The following is a 12,569-nucleotide window of genomic DNA, read 5'->3' as shown; positions in this document are numbered from 1 at the left end:
TCTTTCTCTGGCTGTCTCTCTCTCTCTCTCTCTCTCTCTCTCTCTCTAATTCTTTTACTTCTTTCTTTTACACATCTTCTGTTTTTTTCTTTTTTAACCAGCTGATCGGAAAGCAACTTCTCATTAATTTTATCCACGACCCAATAAAAAAAGTAATCACTATAAAATTTTTATATATATTATACTTTAGTATACATTTTTACTTTAAATTTTACATTAAATATTAATATATTTTAAAATACTAAATATTTTTAAAGTCATAATATAAGCATATAAAAGAAAATATAAATATATTGACTGCAGAACATGCATAAATTACAAAGAAAATTTTACAGTATTACGTAAAAAGTGAAATGTTACAATTACCAAGTTATCAATTATTGTTGTCATAAATAAAAATATTATTCAATTTTCGCTAGAAAGTTTAATATTATGTATGAATCGATTAACGAATATCTATTACAATAAAACTAGGCTACTTATTACATTAATTTCTAATAAAGAATGAATTCAATGATTTTCATGGCCCAATGCAGTAATACAATCATCATTTAAGAAACTGTACTGATTGATTTTTAGTGCTATAAATATTGCACAAATATAATTCATTTTTAGAAAATATTTTTTTATGCATTGATAAGAGAAATATTCGATAAATTCGAAATAATATTATAACGAATAGAATTTCTCCTATTAATAATTGACATTACAAGCATTTAACTATTCTTTTCTATTACTGCAAGTGATTTAATGTATTTATCATACTATTTAATTAAACGCCATCGCCTAAAATTATTTTCCGAATAGAAGGTATAATTATCACTATTTTATTTATTATTATATAGCGATAAATTTGGAACTCCATCGTTTAAAGTTGTAATGAAAATAATAATTGTCTTTAATTCCAACGTAATTTACTCACAGACAAGGAGGGAAAATGAAAGAATTACAAGTTCGTAAGGATAAGCATGGAAAAGTTAGCAGACAGGCACAACATAAATCTCTCTCTTTCTCTCTCCCCCCTCTGGCAACTTAGCCGTGGCCTCGTACGTATGTGAGAGGCGCTACGATTCAAAATCTTGGCATAACACTGTATGTATTCACAGTTCTAGTTCAATCGTGAGCTGGTGATCGTGCTTGTGCCTATTATTGCAGTTTTTGTTCTAAGTGTAGGAGGAAGTACGTTTTTAGTAAAGATATTCTGAAATTGTCTTTGTTGAAGTTTAGAGTTAAGAATCGCGTTCTGATGTATTCAACAAAATTAAATATTAAATTCTAATTTATATTTATAATTATTAAATACGTTACATTGCGCTTTCATGCGATAGTAATATTTATAAAAAATAATAGAGCATCTTAATTATTCTACTTTTAAAGAATAATCTTGTGTTATAATGTAAATGTATCTCTATATATAGTCTTTATAAGTATACTTTATTCACTGGATGCATTTTAGTTTTATAAAAAATTATAATTTTCATTTAAGTTTCATGTTTATAATTAGACCACAAAAATATTAATATATTACTATTTAAAATATTCGAATATACGTATTAAAGTAATTAGACAAATTTAAATATATTTTTATACATTTCTCGGTAACGATTTTATAATCAGAATTTAATTTCCCTTTAAAATTTCTCAATTCGAGTTTCTCTATACTCCTATAATAGAGTGTTATTGAGTTAAATAAAGCTTTTACATTTTGTATTTGTTTAGCCGAGAGATATAACCTAATGTAATAAAAAATTTATGGATAAAAGTTAATAGAAGCAAAAAGTAGAGATTATATTTTTAACAATTTTAATGTCACAACACAAATTAAATTAATAACATAATATTTAAAAATAATTAAACTTTTTTATATTTGCCCTAAATAAAACATTAGTTATATTATAAATTTAAGAAATAATGTTGCTATATAAAATATATTATTTGATATAACAAGAAAACATTTACAGTTAAGTTTTTTTTCAATAGAATATATTATTTCTATATATTTTAATATTATTAATATTGTAAGATTAGTAACAGAATTTTATTTTAAAGACTAAAACATGTATTCAAGTAAATTTAATATTACTCCTTTATCCTACATATATATAACTTTTAATCTATCTATAATAATAAATACCAAAATAATAGTGTCAAATAATTTATGAAATAAATTTTTATTATATAAAGCAAATTTTAAAGTATAAATAAATTTTATGAAGAATTTGTATTCGCTAATTTTTTTATTAAATTTCTTGAGTTTGAAATTATAATTTTTATATAAAATTATCATGTAATCCAATTTATTTATAATTTATCATCATATTTAATTAAAATTAAATTATGTTAAAATTCTAATTATTATAATTCTCACAGAGATTTTAGTTGTTATGCTAAATCTACACTATCGCAACAGATTATTTTTAATTAAGTCAAATTTATTTATTATTAGTAATTGAAAAGCTAAATTCTATAATAATGCTAACTAAATACTTGAAATAAGAAATATTACAACTGTATTAATTTTAATACTAATAATATACAAAAATTTTAATTGAAATATTGAATTTTATTTTAATATGTAGTAATCAACGTAATAATAAAAATCATATATTTCTTCATCAAATTCGTATTTAATTAATTTTTACTAAATTTAAAAGCAGCTTCAAGAAGATAATCAATATTATATATTATTCATAATAAACTATACCATCATACATTTTTGAAATGCAGTATTTTTTATAAATAAGATTCATCTTATGTTTTAGTTCAATTTGATGAAAGTATTAGAATTATTCATTTTTTATTTTTTATTGGAAATTGGATTTAACTTTAAGTAAATTTGGAGTCATGGTATTAATTCTATAACTTTCAAGAACATTTCTTTACATTTTTCTAACAAATAAAAATATTTTAATTTATTTGGAGAGAAAGTGTTTAACGTATACGTATAAAATTAAAGGTTTCTTCTAAGTTAAAATTACATTTTTCAATTATATTAATAATTTTAATGTTTATGTTGAATTATTATTGAATTTATATTGAAAACTTAATCTCTATACTTATATTAACCATATTTAACTAAAAAATTATGATACTTATTGGTAATATAATAGTTTGCATACTGTATATAAAATTGCTTTTAATGAAAAATTTTAAAAGACTAATTATTTTATCAAAGCGGTGTCCAAACTAATTTCAAATTAAATTCAAGGGAACACAAATGCTAAAATGAAAGTGAGTTGCAAATTTAATTACACTGATATGTAAAACCTGCATGATAGATATCAAGGATAGCTTAAGTCATAGCGACATACAAGAAAAAGTCTCAATCGGACATGACGCCGCTTATTCTCTTGTCGTTCTTGGCAACGACCTTGGCTCTAGGAAGGATTCAGTTTCCCCACAGTAGCTATGGCGTGTATCAAGCCTCACCTAAGAGTGATGTCGAGGTTGCCTTTCAATGGTACTTCCTCGACTGGATCCATCCGAGCATCCAACTCGCCGGCAAGAACTTCACCATTGGCAATCCGCTCACCCAGGACGTGGATATCGATAGACGCGGTCGCGTTTTCGTCACCACCCCCCAATGGCTAAAGGGTACTCCTATTACACTATCCATTGTAACGAACCTGCAAGGTCCGGGTGGACCGTTACTATCACCCTATCCTGACTGGAGTTGGCACAAATCCGATTGTGACAGCCTTGTTTCCGTTTACAGGATAGCGGTAAATATTAATGTCTAAAAAATTTTCATAATTCTGGAGTACTAGTGATAAAAGATTTCGAGGTTTACTACCATAAAGCTATTTTAGTGTGTCAATAATTAGCATAAAATTGTTTTTACAATAAAATGCTTGTACTTGTGCTTTTAACGATGGACTATAACGAGAAACTTATACTGAATTATCGAATAGAAGAAAAGAAAAGTCCTTGAAAAAAAATGCATTATGCATCGAGGATATTGTATTAGTTAGTTAATAATAGGCTAATAATTTTTACTGGTTAAGAGTTAACACTGTCATTTCTTAAATTTACTTATACTTGAAATTTTATTTTTTTTAACATATTACTACAAATAATATTCTTTCTACTCCTTCAATTTCCAAAATATATAGAAACTAAAGTTTCTTCTAGTGTTTACGAAAAAAGTAAAAAAGTTGTTTCACTTTATAATCACTTATATGTGTTTTCAACTTATAAGATAAATGAATATAGGTTACTGTCAGGAATGTATATTTTTATTCGCAATTTGCGGCCGCATTAAGCGACTACTTTACAACATTGCGTCATAAGCGACTAAATAGAAAGCCAGTATTTAAATTTCAGAAAATATTAATTTGAAATATAGTATGAAACTGTTGCATGCTCCAATTCATAAAATCAGTTTATTTGATAAAGCACTCGTATTACTTTTCAAATTGAATAATACAATTACTTACACAAGAATGACGCTAATTTAAAATAGAATTTATATAACCATGTATTACTTGAAAAGTTTTATAGAAAAAACCAGTGGATATTAAATATAATTTTCGAAAACATTTATATCTACAATTATGGAACTTAATAAAAATTAATAATATTATTATAATTATAAATTTTCAATTTTCCAAGTTAAATGTAATAAACAATATTGTATAAATTCATAAATTTTTTTCATTTCTATAATTTAATTTTTGGTCTCCTATCATTTATTTCTAATAAAATAACTTATAAATATTTCATTCTATTAATCCTCATTAACAGCTATTAAATACTTTCTTAATTAATGATATTCTTCTTAGTTAATGATATTTATAGATTTTTATAATTAATCATCTACATTTCCCATGAGATAAAGATATTTAGAAATTTATAATTAAAAACATTCAGTATATATATATATATATATATATATATATATATATTTTTTTTTTGTAGTTAACTGAAATTTGAAGAGTATTAATGTAGGTATATTAATATATGTCAATATATAATAATAGGTATGTCAATATATTAATGTAGGTTAGTTTATTTGTCGTGTAAGATGTAAAACATATGTAGATATCTTGAACATCATCATTAAAGGTTTACTTACAAAATACATTTTTAACAAATTAACAAACAATTAACAAATTTAATGTCTCGTTACTGGTCTACCTGTGCAAAAATCACAACATATTCTTAAGCAAACGATCGAGCCAAGAAATATTGTAGATAGATGAGTGCGACCGGATGTGGATGGTGGACACAGGAACGGTGAGTGGCCAGTCTGTCTGCCCATCGAAAATCGTCGTGTTCGACCTTGGTAAGGACAAACTTCTGTTTAAATATGTGATTCCTCTGGATCAGACGGCCGGTCGCCGTGCATCGTATGTATGTCCGATCGTTGAGGTCGGCGACACTTGTGACGATGCCTTTCTCTACGTGGCCGATGTATTGGCCCACGGGCTGCTGATCTATAACCTACGCACGAATAGATCCTGGAGGCTCGATAATACACCCAGCAATGCCTTTGGTAATGACATCGAGGCTACAAACTTGACGATAGTTGGAGAAAACATTGATCTGACCGATGGTATCCTCGGCATGTCCCTTTCGCCACGTGGCTTCTTTGCTAACAGGTACGACTCGTGTGGAATTGTGGAATTTTTATTGAAATTTAATTAATTCGCAAATCGAATCACTTTTATTCGATAATTTTCAGTAAACCCATTTCTATTTACTTAAACTTATCTCCAAAGCTACATGACTCAGCATTTGATAGATTACGAAAATACATGTTACTTTCAGCATTTTGTGTGTATATATATATATATATATATATATATATTCATCTTAACTAATAGAAATTACACATCATTAGATAATGTTGACGTTGTATTCGACATAATGACTTTGATATTATATGAGAATATATACTCATACACTTTTCTTGTATTTTTTTTGTAGTTGATATATTTGTGTATTCGTCTCTTGCATTAAAAATTGCATTTTATCTTGCTAATTTACCTTTCACTAATTTTTTTATTTTCAAGCAAATTAATCATACCATACTTATAATGTCAATGCAGTATTTGGGATTAATTATATTAAAATATTATAACTTGAATCTCTTTATTTTGATAAAATCTTTATGAATAATAATTTTACATACTTTGCCTTTCGAATTGTGAATATCAAGTTCTAAAAATAATAAAGATTTTCATTACATTTTTATTCTCATGCTTGTATTGTGCTCTTCTATAGTGAAAAAATTATTTCTACTTAAATATTTATAAATTGAACTGTTATAGAATTACCAACTCTTAAAATATAAATACAAATATAAATTATTTTAGTAAATCATTTAATTGTCGTTTAATAATGAATCGTATGTAATTTTATATTCAGAGCACCAACATTTTATTCTATACATGTTTAATACTGTTTAGACTTTCTTAAACAACTATTTGTTTTAATTTTATCCTTAAATCGGAATAAGCAGAAATTATTTATAGAATTAGTATGTGATATTAAAAATTAAAGTGTTTGTGTCAGTGAAAATTATTTATATCGCAGAATGAAATACTAAAAGATAGAACATTAATTTGTAATAAATAAAATCTCTTTCTATATGACTATATAAAGTTTACATTGATTATTTTATGCACTCATAAACTATTTTAATAATATAGATATAATATATATTTCCAATTCACGTTTTCCAATTAGGGAATTAAAATAATTCAATCTACAAGATAAGCTATTTTAGTATGTATTTTTGTAAAAATACAGATTGCAGTTCCTATGAATAAAGCAGTTAAAATCATTCGTCAAATAATATTATAGTACTAATAATAGTTCTTTATACTAAACGATTAAAATATGAATAAAAATCGTTGCTCAATTAATTTCAATATTAGCTGACGAACTAACTCTACTTTGACGGATAAGTATACAAGCCACCGTTGCTGGGAAAGTGTCAGCAATTGAGCAATTCGTTCTACATAGGCTACAAGGTCCGTCTGCCAAAACTAATAACAAATTTACGGTCACGCGCATCTGCCAAGTTAAACCATAATAGGAAGTTCCGGAGCAAAAGTCCGATACGTGTCTACGGAGGATCGCAAGCGCATAGCTGCCGGAGCTGGCTTTCATGGCTGCAGGCGCACAACATAATTTCGAAACTCGAGCGAATGCATGCCGACGGTTTTTGTGGTGCTGTCCGTGATCGAGTGCCGCGCTGACGCTGTCGCGAGACGTTCCTATCGGAGACGGGGAAACGCGTGCCTTAGCTGCTCAATTCTTGTGAATTCCTCAAAGCCCCCATGAATGCACAACGGGCGCCCGTCTAATTGTGTTTTACATATTTACGCAAGAATTCATAATTGTTTCTGTCGCGGTTTAATGCTGCTCAGACCTCGGGACATGAAATTGTTAAACTTCGTCAAAGTTAGTCTATACGCAAGCATTTTATTAAATAAACTATGACACCGTTAAACCGGTAATTCTACTTTACGGCTTTACACAATTAAACTTTACAAATCGAGATGTAAATTGCTTATTGACAATCATAATAAGTATGAACTTTGATTGTTCAAGGATAGAATAAGTAAACAGTAATGAGATCACGATAGATGAAGGAAAATTCATGTATAAACTTTCAGGTAGAATCCCGAAAATAATTTAATATAATTACAAACAAAAGAATTATTTTACATAATTTAGAAAATATAAATTAATAAATATAATAAAAACAATTGGCAAGATTCATGTTTATCATTATAAGAAATATTGTTTAATATTTTTAAACCCACTTTAGAATTATTATAAGATCATTATATGCTAAGAAATATTTATTCTTAAAAATATTACTCTTTCTTCTAAACTTAAATGATATTCTACGAGGTTAAATATGTATAGAAAATGCATTTCAATTTTTTATTTTATCAGTATTTGGTATAAATTATTGTAAGAAATAATATTGTTTTAGCTAATATTTTGAATAGAAAAAACGATACACGTAAAAGAAAATTATTTTTAGCCTAATTTTTTATTTTTTTTTTTTTTTGAAGAAACTATCTTAGAATACAATTAAGAATAAATTGTAATGAAATTTCATAATTTTCAAGGGATTTGCTATACTTAAATATATAAAGCACTGTAAGAAATTTCATTAAGCCTACCAATTTATTTATAAATTTAGTTTCTAATTTATATAAGCGATTTATACATAAATTACATTAACATTTACTAATAAGCGAATCATGTATTTTACAATAGTGTACTAATTTTCACTACATTAAATACTTTGGTCATTTTTATGCTATCAGAAAATAGACAAGATTAATCATTAGTTAATAAATTTTTGTCTGTTTTATAATAATTAAACTTTGATATAATTATTGTATTTATTATAAAACATTATTATGATTTGAAAAGAAATTTTAATTGATATTTATAAGTATTTATAAACAGATGATAGAATAAAGTATGCAAGTAGATGGAAATACAAATAATAATCGATTAAACGTACTTTATTTTGGCTTAGCACTGAAATTTTAATAAGGGTCATACATCAAGCTGCAAAATAAATCTCGAATAAATAGCAGTTTGAGTGAGAGATAGTGAGAGGGGGGGGGGAGACAGATATGAAAGCCCTAGATTGTAAGTAATGTTGCAGATATCTCTACTTCAACGCCCTGGCGAGCTTCTTCGAAAAGTTCGTAGACGCAAACTCGTTAAAACGCAGCTTCATATACGAGCCGATCATTTACCAGTCGACGAGGAGGCGAGTGAGCCACGCCGGTGCCCAGGCGACCTCCAAAACTGGCGCCATATTCTTCCAGCTGGGGGAGTTCACGGCGCTCGCTTGTTGGAACATCGAGAGATCTTTTTCACCTGAAAATATCGTGGAGCTTGTTCAGGACGAGGAGACGCTTCAGTATATCAGTGGCATCAAGGTTATCGTGAACGCTCTCGGCGAAGAGGAGCTTTGGTTCAACACAAATCGGCTGCAAAAGACAGTTAATAAGTCTAGAAGAATCAACGAGGTTAATTTTAGGTTGATACGCGCGAAAGTCGACAATCTCATTAGAGGTACGAAATGCGAAGCCACTGGGTACAGAGAAACCCAGCCGAATCTTTTAGGCTGGAAGCGAATTTGATTAAAGATGTAGGCACTTTATATTGCGAGTCTTGTAATTATTGAAATAATTATTATTTTCATGTCAAATTAATATTATCGCTGATCACTTTTCAGTCGAAGCTAATTATTTATGATCATCGAAATAGTAAGTAATATATAATTTGCTAAGCCAGATAAGATATGTTATTATCATAGAAATATTCTGAACAATGTTTGTTCACGTTGTATTTTTTGATAATTAGATTTCTGTTATGTGTAAAAAGATTTAGAAGAAATGTAAAACATATTATTGACTGTAATTTATTGAATGTAAAACATATAATTAGACTTTTTTTATGTGTAAAAAGGTTTAGAAGAAATGTAAAACATATTCCTTTTTGTATTTTTTTATTATATAAATGTGGTATGCTAGTAAAACTATATAATATGCCGAGTAATTAATGCGTTATTAATATAACATCAATTAAATTATAATTCGAAATGAAGTAATTAAAATTCTTTTTAAAATTAAAATATACATAAATATTATAAATTTTTCTATGTTAAAAATATTTGTATTTTTATAAATGTCAATAATAGATCATAAAAAATAATTTATAAATTTAAAGCTAATCTTCGAATATACGAAAATGTACCCGCGATGTTATCATTAAAGTATCTTTAATTTTTCATAAGAACAATAATTTTAATAAATTCTAAATAAAAATCATTGCTATATCTACACATTTCATCTTTTATATAACCAATATTTATAATATAATTTATGATCCAATATTTTAATATTATCATAAATTCAAATTTAAGAAATATAAAATAATTTTTAACTATACAATTATATTTAAATAAATTTCACTTGAATATCTCTTTTTATGCAATAATTTTCAAACTATACTTTTATGAATTAATATTGCTGATATTTGTATTCAATGTAATCAGTAGTATGAAATAAAACTATTTATTACGCTGTTATAGAATGTAAAATAAAAATCGCTTACTCACGATATTCAATAAATTGATTTACTTTAATATTGATACTTACCATATTTATATTTGTCAATGATGCAATGAATATATAATCTGTTTAATAATTCGCAGTTTATTCAAAAAAGTATAATTTACGATAACGAGAGTTATGGGCTGAAGGCATAGCAAGACAATTCGTAAAGCACGAAACATGAAATGTCCAATTCCCAATTTCAAAAACTTTCGTCTAGTGAAATGAGGTCTCTCTCTCTCTCTCTCTCTCTCTCTCTCTCTTTCTCTGTACACAAACACTCGAAAATTGCGCGAAAAGTCGAGAATGGATGTCTGGGCTTGACGGGTGGTGTGTACCCAATTTAGCTAACCGTTTCATTGCCTCCTTTCGAGATGTAACGATGAGGACTTTAGTTCTGCTAGTGACAGAGGCGAAGCGCCGGCAAACGGATATGTTCCATATGGGTCGAACATAGCTCGGGTTCACGAGTCTCTCGTCACTGCAGTGCTGACTGAGGTCCATTCGACTGCCCTTTTTCCATTGAAAAAGAATCGCCCGATTGTTTTAGAGTTAGTTTTGATTTCCAATGGGTGCAATGGATATATTTCCCGAATGCACAGGGTCGAAATTATTCAATCGAATTATTTGTCGTATGTCGTATAGATACTACTTATCGGATAAATCATATCTAGGTTGCACTTTATAGTATAAGCTTTTTAATATGTAAAATTTATTGCATTAGAGTAATCAATATTTATGCCCCAATAATTATTTTTTATTTTTGATACTCTTAGAAAAGTGTAATTAAAATTATTACGAGGCTAAAAGATCATTTCAGTTTTTAATAATTTTCACTTATATATGGGGTATTAAAAAAACTTCATTATTTTTCTACTTATTACTTTATTGAAGTTGTAAATACATGTACATAATACTAAAATCAATTAATAACTGCAGAATATATCTGTAAATGCTATTGGGATTAAATAATTTAGCAAATTTAAAGAACCTTAACATTTATAATTAATGAATCGTTTAAATGAATAATGATTAATGTGCTGAAATTTTATTTCAATGGGATGAAAACGATTATGCATATTTACATATGAATAGCGTTATAAGTAAGTAATGTTACATTATTGTTGGGAAATATTTAAAATTAAATCTGGCCGCTATCAGAGAAATTATTAATATTGAATTAATATATCTCGGTTAATACATAATTAACTAATATAACTTCAAGCAAATAATTAAACTTAATTAAACTTCCCATTAACTTAATTAACTTAATTAAACCCATATGCATTATGAGAACAGATTATTTTTAGTCTTTGAACAAACAGACATTCATATCATGTATTATATACTCTACACTGTTAAAAGCACAAACTATTCATAGATATTTTTATATTAAATCATAAATAATATTGTTTATACAAGAATACAATTGTCAAAATATATTTTTTATATTTTCTAGTTAATAAACTCAAATTACAGACGTAAAAAAATAAATGCATTGACGTCGAAATTTACAAAAAATTATCCATAATTTTTCATTGTAAATGTATTGGAAGTATTTGTTACGTAAACTTTCTCTATTATCCAATATTTCAAATTAAACGATTATAATATGAATGAATATTTTCATTTTTGGATTTAATGGAAATACTTAAACTTCGTGATGAAACGTGATTAAATTTTTTATGCAAATTATAGGTATCATATAAATTGTACATAAGTTAGATAAGGTATTTATTTATTTCACTTTACAATACTCACTGCGTTAATTAATAATAAATTAATTTTTTTTATTTCGAGTTCTACAATATTATTAAAAAATTATTAATTGAAAATACATACATTTTATTGAATAAAAAAATTACATTTTTAACGAATATTCGAATTAAATGTTTTCGATAATTAAATTAATTAGTGTAAAGTACAAATAATATATTACATTATATATTAATAAATATCAAATATCAATTAAGAAATTTGAGAGGAAATCCGAAATTAACAATTGCACCACATATGCAGGCAAAGTAAAATAATCAATTTAAAAACGTTGAGACCACAATGCATTTTCGTTTAAATGAAAAAATAGAAAAAGCAACTGTTCATTCGCGAGTACGTGTAGTGAAATGCCAAATCAGGTAATTCAGTTCTCCCTATTCCCTAAAATTCATTGGATTCGTAAGAAAATTTCCGGCACAGCCCCTGAGTCCCTCACTCGTTATCGGATTCACGAGAAGTGATCCCCAAAGAAACAACACGCCGGAAATGGAGTTTCGTTGCAGTCGGCGGCTATCTCCGTTGCCCTCTTATCTTTCTCGTCAAACCGACGAGCCGAGAAAAGATCTTAAATCGTTTTAGGAGGGGTAGTTTTCAAATAATTTCACGAAAAAAAGTCGAAATAAATTTGCATTACAACCGACGATATATCCAACTTCCAATGCTTGGCACTGATACAGGAATATGCCGGTAGTA

At 27.2% G+C, this 12,569-nt stretch overlaps 1 protein-coding gene across 2 annotated transcripts; it reads left to right on the top strand.

Moving 5' to 3' along the window:
- Positions 1-1,101: 1,101 nt before the first annotated feature.
- LOC105361859 (major royal jelly protein 1) lies at positions 1,102-9,143 on the top strand. Of its 2 annotated transcripts, none has more exons than XM_011499143.1 (4): positions 1,102-1,179; positions 3,279-3,722; positions 5,194-5,600; positions 8,642-9,143. In XM_011499143.1, exons 2-4 carry the CDS (start codon positions 3,333-3,335, stop codon positions 9,123-9,125), a joined length of 1,281 nt encoding a protein of 426 aa, XP_011497445.1. In that variant the 5' UTR covers positions 1,102-1,179; positions 3,279-3,332; the 3' UTR covers positions 9,126-9,143. The 2 variants fall into 2 exon arrangements, with proteins under 2 accessions (XP_011497445.1, XP_011497453.1); XM_011499151.1 differs by having other exon boundaries at positions 1,151-1,169.
- The last annotated feature ends 3,426 nt before the right edge of the window (positions 9,144-12,569 follow it).

The sequence above is a fragment of the Ceratosolen solmsi genome, unplaced genomic scaffold (genome assembly GCF_000503995.2).
Source record: "Ceratosolen solmsi marchali unplaced genomic scaffold, CerSol_1.0 scaffold10, whole genome shotgun sequence".
In the NCBI taxonomy this organism is placed as follows: domain Eukaryota; kingdom Metazoa; phylum Arthropoda; class Insecta; order Hymenoptera; family Agaonidae; genus Ceratosolen; species Ceratosolen solmsi.
This window is presented reverse-complemented; position numbering and strand designations above follow the sequence as displayed.